Consider the following 10,704-nt stretch of genomic DNA (forward strand, 5'->3'; position numbering starts at 1 on the left):
AACTGAAAGCTGTAGCATGAAGGTATAGTTTTATCATGCTGAAAGTAACTGTGTGCTTGCAGTCTATATCTAACCTTGTTGACCATTAAAGAAGGTAAAGGGTATGAATAAAAAAACGTGTTCTTAACCATGTCTTAATGTTGTAGCTTTGTTATTTCTGCCACAGGATCACATTTTCAGGAGGGAGTGGCAATGAGTGCGGAAGCTCTCCAGCAGCAGCAGCTGGCAGCCCTGGCACAACAGCAGCCTCAGCAACACATGCAACAACTTGCACTCCCCCACTTACACAGGACCAGCTTCTTCATCACATGATTTCTCAGCAAGTTATTCAGGCTCCTTTGGGCCCATTCCAACAACCATTGCACCAGTTGTTGCCTCAGGTCAGTCATTTCAGCCAGTCATCTTTTGCTTGGATGTGTGTTTGTGCACATCTATGATTGAATAGAAATTTACTTGCTGGGTTTTTTTTTTATATAAAAAAAGACTCATTTAAATTTGCAGTCATCCAGTTCACTGCAATATTTGCATGCACCATTATAGCTATGTGTACCAAATGTTTTCTCTGTTGCTGTCATATAACATTTCGAGTATAAGGTATGAAAGGATGTGTCCACAGTCCATTAAGTAGTGCTAACTTTAATTATTATGTCTGGTTTTCATCAAATTCTTCAAGAATATTTTTTTCTTCTCTGGGAACATAGGCTGTTTAATTGTTGTATCTTGCCTCAATATTGTTTATTGTTTAGCATTCTGTGAAGTTGCCAGTGGTTCCAAATAGAAAAAAAAAATTTCACAGATAAAAATTGCAGTTGTACTACACAGAGCAGATATGGAAATGATAGTTTAATGAGAGAGTACAAGGGAAAGAAATGGAGAGGGAGTAAGTCATGAATCCTATTCAAAATGTGCTCTAATTATGTCCTGTCAAACAAACAAAGGTGTTTACTGTTTTCACTATTTTTACACAAACTTAATACAAATAAGTCAGTAAATCACATCTAGAAGAATTGCAGCAGAAATAAATCCAGGCAACCCGGATAGCCTGGCTAGGTACTTAGTTTAAAAAAGAATCGAGTAAAAGATATATTTTTGATAGAAGCATTTAACATATGGGATAACTGTATCAAGATACAGTCTCATTGTGCTAAATTTAAACTTAAGAAACTTTGACTAGCTAGAAAATTGTATAGCTGATGGTCATTGCCCACATGCTGACAGCAGCCACCTCAGCCAGCACTCTTGACGCATCAAGAAAGGGCTCAGTTAATTCAGCAAACTCAGCAGGCCCAGTTACTGCAACACCAACTTCTCAAACAGGCTCCAGGAACAAATGCAGCAAGTGCAGTCACTAGTCCTTCTGTGGTGGGCAGCACCGGTGGTGGTGAAGCTGCGGGTGTGATCAGTGACAAGAGTCAGGTATGAGTCTCTTTATATCAATACATTTACACCTTTAGTTGAATGCTTTTACAGTTGTGGGTAATTTTTTTTGTGTGTTGTGTTGGGGTGCATGGAATGATAAAAACTGTTCTTTTATAACATAGAGTGTTTTTTTAAAAAAAACAAAACAAAAAAAAACCAATTAAATACCTCAGTATGGTTGATCATGACCATTAATGTTTCAGGGTGCCCTGTATCCTACATCTGTTGATGTAGATTCCCAAACTGAAAGTAATCATGACACAGCCTTGACCCTAGCATGTGCTGGTGGCCATGCTGAGCTTGTGAGTCTGCTTCTTGCCAAAGGTGCTGACATTGAACATCGGGATAAGAAAGGTGAGAGTTTTTTTGTGTGAAAATAACACTGAAGTGACCCACAGTTTGTTTATTAAATGCTGTTTTTGATATCTGAAAGAGGCATTAAAAAACATACATGTTGAATACTGAGCAACATCAGCATGCCAAAAAAGTGCAAGACATGAAGACATTCTGATAAATTGTTTCTTAATCTAAAACCAGTAGAGAATCATGTTTTTGTCTTGGTTCTTGGCAGGCTTTACCCCATTGATTCTGGCTGCCACCGCTGGACATGTGGATGTGGTTGAGATCCTTTTAGAACATGGTGCCGAGATTGAAGCCCAGTCAGAGAGGACTAAGGATACTCCACTATCCCTGGCTTGTTCAGGGGGAAGATATGAGGTGAAGCAACTTTTATGTGAAACTCTTTGCACTGCTTATTTTGTGTATATGTGGAGGCAGAGTAGGGGATGTTCTATTTTTGTGTTGAAAAAAAATTTTGGTCATTTGTTTGAGACTAAAAAAAGAATAGTATTGAGGACAGGAATATGCCCTCATTTCTTTAATGTATTTTTTTATGCTAAATCTTCTCATTATTAAGAAGACATGAATGAAATTATGTGATTTTGTAATGCTTTTTCCTTTTGCTAAATTAAAATGGTAGAATTAAAAATGGTACTTTTTAAAAAAAAATCTTTCAGGTGGTGGAACTGTTACTAACGAAAGGCGCTAACAAAGAGCATCGGAATGTTTCTGATTATACTCCCCTTAGTTTGGCAGCCTCTGGGGGTTATGTCAACATCATTAAGCTTCTCTTGTCTCATGGGGCAGAGATCAATTCCAGGTTGGTATCACTCTTTCAAAGATAAATCAAGGTTTCTCAGTCTGTGTTGCTGATCTTTTCATTTTGTATATTTTGGAACAAAAAAGGACGATGTTTTTTGAGAGATTGTTGATGCTTAGTGTGAGACTGGTTGGTTATTGCCCATATTTTTTTCTCATTACATTTGAAGAATGATGAAAATGCAGCAGAATTTTGTTTATGATAATAATTGCAGAACTGGAAGCAAGTTGGGAATATCACCATTGATGTTGGCAGCAATGAATGGGCACACTGCTGCTGTGAAGCTGCTTTTAGACATGGGCAGCGATATAAATGCCCAGGTAAAGAGTCTTTAGATGATATTTTATGCATTTGACTGACTGGCATGCTTTGTTTTTGAATGCCTGACATTGGCAAAATCACCTGGGCAGCTATGTGTATAGACATCTTACTGAGCTTTTCAGTCTCACTACATTCCTCACTGACATCACACGCTCATAATATACGTAGATCACAACCACCATCATGCAGTCATTCATAACTACTTTCCACGAGCGTACTAACTTTTTGAGAAAAAAATAGAGAACAGAACACATTGTTACAAGGAATGTCTTATATCAGTAAGGAAAATTTTTGGTACTGTGAATAAAAAAAAAAAAAAGATGACCTTGTCTTCGTTCTTGTTTAGCTTATTATTTGATTTACTGTTTCAGATCGAAACCAATCGCAATACAGCCTTGACTCTTGCCTGTTTTCAAGGTCGCCATGAAGTAGTTAGTCTGCTGGTGGACCGAAAGGCAAACATTGAACATCGTGCAAAGGTAATCTTTATGTATTGGTTATTTTGTGTTCTTTTCGTTAATAAAGAGCAGAAATAAATTGCATTCCTTAGATTTTGGGGTGCCCATTTGGAAAAGAAAATTTTTTCTACAGCATTTGATACATTTTTGGTTGTGTTGGCCATATTCTGTTTCGTTTAAAGTTAGATAATTTCTCACTTTACTCCCAGACTGGGCTCACCCCTCTGATGGAGGCGGCATCAGGTGGTTATGTTGAAGTGGGGCGTGTTCTGCTTGATAAGGGAGCAGATGTTAATGCTGCACCTGTCCCATCATCAAGGGACACAGCTCTAACTATTGCTGCCGATAAAGGTCACTACCGCTTTGTGGAACTTCTGCTACATCGTGGCGCCGCTGTTGATGTGAAGAATAAAAAAGGAAACTCTCCCTTATGGCTAGCTTGCAATGGTGGGTGAATATTGTCTGTATTGGAATCAACTAGCTTTTGTATGATAAGGTAGTCGATCACTTTGTTTGATCTTAATACGACACCTATAAGTTCAAGGGAAAAAAAACTTACGTGAAAAACATGATTTCTTTTGCACTTAAATCATGAAGAATAATCTGATTGTGGTTATACCATTTTAACTTGAGCCCATAATTCAGAGTACTTACTGAAAATAAAGTTTAAAACTTGGCAGCCGAAGTAAAATTATCTACAGCAAGAGAACTTCAAAAAGAATTAATGGTGATTATAAGTGATTAAAGTGTGCAATATTTTAGTTTCCTATTTTTCCATTCCCTGACCTCAACCCCCCACCCCGACACACTTTGAAAAAACACCTAAGAGTATACATAACATGGACATAACAGGTGGCCACCTGGATGTGGTGCAGCTGCTGGTGTCAGCTGGGGCTGATGTTGATAGCCAGGACAACCGCAAAGTTTCCTGCCTCATGGCAGCTTTTCGGAAGGGACATGTAAAAGTTGTCAAATGGAAAGTTAAACATGTTACACAGTTTCCTTCTGATGCTGAACTTCAGCGGTTTATTGCCACAGTAACTGATAAGGTAAGCCTTTTCTCTCTCCCCCCTCTCTCTGGTTTATTTATTCAGTGGAAAGATGTCATGGCATGGTATTGTGCAAAAATATGTATGTCAAGACTTCCTCATAGTATGTTCTTCATGCGACTTGGATGTGCACCAACAGTTTATAACTTGATCAGTTCTTTTGTGTGTAATATTAAACTCTTTTCAGGAAGTCCTTTTTATGATGCTTAGCTTTATCAGACTATAAAGAATAAAATGATTACCACAGGAATTGCAGAAGAAATGCCAGCAGTGTATGGACATAATTGTCACTGCCAAAGATCGGCAAGCAGCAGAAGCCAATAAGAATGCCACTAGCCTGTTGCTTGAAATTGACAAAGAACGTCAGGTGGAAGAGCATCGCCGTCTTCAGGCTGCAAAGCGACGTGAAAGGAGAAAAGCTAAAAAACGAGAGAAGTTGAAGGAGAAGGATAAAGAGTATGTAGTTGGAGTTTTTTTTTTTTGCAACAATAATTATTTTTTCACACAATTTATTTTGTAGCGTAATTTGAGCATCTCATTCCCTAGTGTAAAAGTACTCTTATCTGAGTGAAATTTCTGCATTTTTTTATGTTTGTTACATATTTTTATTCTTAACATTTTAGCCTGAATTTAGTTTTGATCAGAAATAGTTTTTGTGCATGATCCAGGACATTTTATAAGTACAGTATAAAATTTTGTATTTTTATATTAATGAGTAGTGTTAGCTATTTGTTGCAGCTGTGAGTCCTTTTTATTTTTGTATTTAATTATGTAAACATAAGAAATAAGCGTCTGCTTTTGTGTTTATGAAAGTTGATATATGGTTGAAGTGTACCGAGATGGTGATGTTCATGCCTAATTTAAATAAGTATTTTGCTTTTTTCCCTTTCGTTTTGTTAATATTTATACAATCATTTGACAAAAGAATTTTTATCTTCTGTCTTTTAACAGTAAAAACTCATCTCCAGAGCCAGAAGGGACTGAAAACCATCTGGAAGATAATGATGATGATGAATATGATGATCAAGTAGAAGTGGGACCTCCATCTGCAACTGTAACTTCTACCATAGGTAATGAGAATTTGTTACTGGTCTTCTAAATGTCTTAACACACCTCAGATTGCAGAAGAAGATGTTATCTGAAGTTCATGTTAAAGAATTTACTTCCAGATACTCAGCTCGTGATTTACTCACATTCAATGGAGATTTGAAGTGACGTGTTTTAGAATTTGGAAAAAAGGGGGGGGGGGAATTAAATGTTCAAAGTTAACAATGATTTGGTTGTTGAATACAACAGTGCTTTTGTATAATTTTCCGTATTTATTAAATTACTGAGAACATTTTTGGAGCATAATTAAGTGGTATGTGCACACCACTGTGAAATTGGTGTGCTGAAGCATCACCTTCATTTTATCAAATATAGTAGTTCATCAAACCTTCAAGAATAGCGTTAGACAGGGCATATAAAATGTTAGTAAATTTGTATTTAAATAGGTTTTGTACAGCAGTCTACCTTTGTATTTTTTATGCAGGCACGACACTGGTGAAGAACACAGAAGCCAAGAGTACCAGACCTAACATGATAAAGTTGTCTCCATCTTTGTCGTCATCATCATCTTCCTCAACAGGCCCAGCTCTTACTCCACCTGGCAACGCTATTACTTCATCTACAAATTCCCAGTCTATCTCTTCCACTATTTCCAACTCTTCCTCCGCTACGGAATTGAAGAAGAATCGGCGTAACCGCAAAGAGAAAATAGAGGGAATGGAGCTGAAAAGAAACCACTTGCCTTCTCCTTCCTCTCCTCCAGCATCTGTATCAGTATCCATGGCTACCAGCTTGGCTGTTACAATAGCCATGATGACCAATGCTGGAGGGAAGCTGGGCTTGTATTCCATTGCTGGAAACAACAGCTCAAGCTCTAATACATTCACCAGCAGCAACTCTAACAACAACACTAACAGTTCCAAGTGCAAGAAAAATGACATCATTAAGCAGCCACCTCCTAGTGGCAAAAACAGTATGTACTGTACTGACTTTTCCCTGCTGTTCCACTAATTGTAAATTTTCTAAAATCCAGGATCTAAGTTTTTGTGCATTTTTGGAATTATTTTCCCCTTTCATAGCCCCTCCCTCCACTCTTGACCTCTTTGTGATCACTTCTTATCCCCAAACAGTTCACTTATTTGTTGCTTTGCTAGGTTTAATATTCATGCATATTGGATTTTTTCCCCTCCTAGGAGTAGGAGACCTGGATGATTTTGGATCTGTGTCTGGAAAAGTCACTTACAAAGATGTAGACAAACTAGGGAGAAATCTGGATAAAGTCAAAATTGCTGCAAGGTGAGTTTCACTCAATGCCATGTTATGCTTTCAGTTTGAGAGGCTTAGTGGAGTTGCTAATATTAAAAGTCAGTGCATTATGTGACCTAAATTTTTTTTATTTTGCTTTTAATTTTTTGTTTAACATTTTAGAGGGTTTTGGAGGAAAGGAAAGGATTTAAGGTTTAAATGCTTTGTGGGGCAACCAAAACTGAAGCAACCAGCTTTACGAATCAATGTTTGGGGATGTTGTCAGCCAGCAGTCTTTTTTTCAATATTAGGAGCTATTCTTTGGAGAGTTGAAATTTTATTGGTTATTCTAAAATGTTAACAGAAGTGGCTTTTGTAATAGCGACAGCATGTGCCTGGTGGAGCGGGACTCTAATCTGGCCCCTAAGTTGTCTCCACTTGGTACAAGTCCTCGTAAGGGTCAGCGTAAGGATGAAGGATGGAAGGAGGTCACAAGAAAGTAAGTTAAGATGCTTGGCACTTTTTTGCTAGCTTTATGTTCTGAGAAGCATTTTCTTACTCAACTGCGTAAGTCTTGATTATTCATTGATTAAATTGAGAGCAAGATCGGTTGCCAGTCACATTTGGTTGGGGAATCTTGTGGGCTAGATTCCAGCCATGTCCAGAAATTTGGGAGTAGCATTTGCCACCAAGACTTTCAACAAAGTATTTGCTGCTAAGCAACCAGTAAGAATGAACATGTTCACAATTATCAGGCTGGTACCAGTAAGTTAGATATGTTTTTTTTATTTAACTTGAATGTTAAGACTTGTATTTAGGTTAATGATTCATGTATATTCAATATGAGAAGCATTTGTATCAACAGATCCAAAAAAGTTCAAGTACCAGCAAATGCCATCAGTCGTGTGATAGGTCGAGGAGGTTGCAATATAAATGCCATAAGAGAAACATCTGGAGCTCACGTAGAAGTGGAGAAGCCGAAAGGGTCTGGGGATCGCTTCATCATGATCAAGTAAGTGTTCCACCTGATATGCCCCTCATGCAGAACCTTTTAATACAGGATTTGATTTTATTGGTTGTAAACAGTACTATCTGCTTTAGATTTTATGAATTTATATTTATGCACCTTTTTTTTAAAAGCTTTTAAAGATCTAATTCAGATGAAAGAAATATTGTAGGTCAAGGGTGGAGAATGTCCGATATATGACCCACAAAATAATTTCCTCCAGCCCACCAACACAGCCATAGATTTCATGAAATTTGTAAACTTTTTCTTAGCAACGTAAATGTATGTTAATTGAGTAATAACAATAGCAAATTTTGAGGGGCACACAAAGTGATCCATTATGGAATAGACAGGACACGTTTAAGTATATGACCATATAGACATGCATGCTTCTCATGGGCTGCCTGTGATCTATATGAATGATTTTATAGAATTATGCATGCATATGACCTTTACTCAAACCGAGAGTAGACCGCTTCTCGTTTGATGTCAGTGGAAAGTAAATAGCGTTTTTCAACCATGTTTGTTCATCCAATAAATGTGTAGCATTTGTGTAAACACTTTGTAAATGCCATGAACTCCTTCATCAGGAGGAGGTTTGTGCATACTGAATGGTCATTATTATTAATGTACTTTCACAAATAGAAAATTGTGAATTTTTTGTTACTCTAAACTGTCTTCTCTAGAAACATTCTAATTATAAACATGTTTTACAGACTCCGTACAAATTGTGTTGTTAAACTTTTCATAGTGGCAAGGCACAGTTTTTATGAACTTTAATACAAAAGGTGGATTATGGTAATTCAAAGGACAGCAGTGTCAGGAAGGCTAGGATTGTAGAGTTGCAAAAGTGCGTGGTGGTGAATCTATAGTTTGACCAAATTAAGTAGACAATTTAGTACATACCACAAGTGATGTTATAGCCATTATAATGGCCCTTGGAGGATAAAAGATTTCCCACCTTGGTTGTAGGGGATTATTAGCTTTGATACCTTCATTTATTTGTTTTATTATAATTTGCATTAACCATCTACCTATTGTTTACATTAGTTTGTGATGTTTGTAAATGTTGCTACAGTTTGTGGCGAGTTATCTTCTGTGGCTGTTTTGGGGGCTGTTGACAATGAACTCTTGTGACTTTCAGGGGTTCTGCTGAGGCCACTAGACAGGCTCATGCAATGATCAATGCCTTAGTACAAGAACCTGACAAAGACCTGTCAGAGATCATTTCAAGGACCAAGGGCAAACCTGTGGAGAAGATACAGCAGACACCAGCTACTATAGGTGACTTTGCTATTGGGATGTTCTCTGTGCCTACTACTTCTGCTACTACTACGAGTGGAAATGGCCAGCATTCAGGCAAGACATCTACATCAGGAAAGTCGCAGAGCAATCGCCAAGCATCAACCCCCAGCACAGCACTTAATGGCATGCGTTTATCTTCCAGCACAACTGGACCTCCAATTACTGTCTGGCAGAATCAGCAATCTAATTCAGGCACACCTGCCTCCCCACGCCGCAGCAGCCCCCAGAAGCAGTTATCTAGTAATGCCTCATCATCCACCAGCATGCCTTCCCTTACTTCAGGCACTGCCAACCAAGAGAAGGGTATTTCGCGTCAGTTGTTCTCATCAGAACCACATCGCCGAGCTGGATCTGCCACACCCACTACAAGTTCTAGCACTCCGCCTAGTTTCAACATCAGCAACCCAACCCTCAAGTCATCTGTGGTTACCGTAGGCCGTAATTCCACAGACCGACAGCAGACACCAACCAACATTGGGACATCCAGCACCAGTGGTGTCACTGGTGCCAGCATCAGCAGCAAGACTGTAGGACGTCCTGGATCAAGCACCATACGTCTGCTGCAGCGGCAAGGATCTGGCACCACTCGCTCAGACCCCCAGCCTCTGCCAATAGTGTCTAGCCATGTTTCCACTAGCATTAGCCCTGCTACTACATCTGTCACTTCCAGTGCTGCACAGGCTTCTCCAGGCAACTACTCTCCCTTTGAGAGCACAATTTTCTCCAACGTAACTGTCCAGTTCCTCAATAAGAAGGAAGAGGAGAAGCTTAACTTTGCTAGTGTTGCTGCAGCAGGAGTAGTTCCAAGCCAGTCTAGTCCCCTGTCAGGACAGCCACCGTCTGGTCTGCCTGGTCCTGGAAATGAGGTTGATCCAAATCTTCAGGCCAAGGCTCCTGGTTACAAGATGGGCATTAGAACTGCTTCCCCTCAGTCGCGTCCAGAACAGGCCAATCGTGTATCTGCAAACATGCATTTCCAGCTGCCACTGGGTGGTGGGTGTTATCCAGGCCCATCACTACCACCAGGAGTGAGCATGCCTCCACGTCCAAGTCTCCCGAACCCTGCCAGCGATGGGGGCAGCATGTCTCCCCATAATCCTCCCCACATGAGTTCGCTTGACCATATGGCTTCACAGCACAACCCACTGGTTCCACAACAGCTCAGTCAGACCCCCTTGCACCATCCTCTCAGCTCCAACCAAAAGGAAGAATATAGTACCCCTCACCAGCCAATGACATTGCCTGAAATCAAAAGCACCCTAAACCCTAATGCACCCGACTTTTGCGTCATGGGTTCTGGCATTGTCAGCACACCTTCCAGTCTTGTGAATGGCTTTGCATCCTCAGGAATGGGAGATGGGCGTGTTGGGAGTGATCTTGGAAATGGCATGGGTGGTGGAGGTGGAAATAACAGTGCGGTGTTGGAGATGGAGATAGAGGAGTTGGTATGCCCACAATGAATAATCTGCAAGCCCTGCAGCAGCAGCTTCAGCAAAGCATGAACTTCTCTCCTGCCGCCCTGCATGCCCTTCACCAGCAGCTGCTTAGTATGCAAATGATGAATCCCCAGACCTTCTCCACAGCCCTTTCGCAGTCAACCAATCTGTTTGCCCAGGCTGCAGCAGGAGGGTCTACCGCTGGTGCACTAGACCAGCTGGACCTTGCTCACATGTCCTATTTTGTACAGCAGCTGAC

At 39.9% G+C, this 10,704-nt stretch overlaps 1 protein-coding gene across 1 annotated transcript in view; it reads left to right on the plus strand.

The window, feature by feature from the left end:
• LOC112561557 (ankyrin repeat domain-containing protein 17-like) overlaps positions 1 to 10,504 on the plus strand; it is a 32,205-nt gene extending 21,701 nt beyond the window's left edge. Inside the window, 16 exon segments of the mRNA XM_025234119.1 lie at positions 167 to 380; positions 1,219 to 1,416; positions 1,623 to 1,773; positions 1,991 to 2,136; positions 2,436 to 2,578; positions 2,793 to 2,898; positions 3,271 to 3,378; positions 3,567 to 3,804; positions 4,210 to 4,406; positions 4,654 to 4,862; positions 5,358 to 5,476; positions 5,938 to 6,426; positions 6,647 to 6,749; positions 7,081 to 7,197; positions 7,564 to 7,710; positions 8,849 to 10,504. Coding sequence (XP_025089904.1) covers positions 167 to 380; positions 1,219 to 1,416; positions 1,623 to 1,773; positions 1,991 to 2,136; positions 2,436 to 2,578; positions 2,793 to 2,898; positions 3,271 to 3,378; positions 3,567 to 3,804; positions 4,210 to 4,406; positions 4,654 to 4,862; positions 5,358 to 5,476; positions 5,938 to 6,426; positions 6,647 to 6,749; positions 7,081 to 7,197; positions 7,564 to 7,710; positions 8,849 to 10,469 — 4,306 coding nt within the window. The 3' untranslated portion in view covers positions 10,470 to 10,504.
• The last annotated feature ends 200 nt before the right edge of the window (positions 10,505 to 10,704 follow it).

The sequence above is a fragment of the Pomacea canaliculata genome, linkage group LG1 (assembly GCF_003073045.1).
Source record: "Pomacea canaliculata isolate SZHN2017 linkage group LG1, ASM307304v1, whole genome shotgun sequence".
Classification (NCBI taxonomy): domain Eukaryota; kingdom Metazoa; phylum Mollusca; class Gastropoda; order Architaenioglossa; family Ampullariidae; genus Pomacea; species Pomacea canaliculata.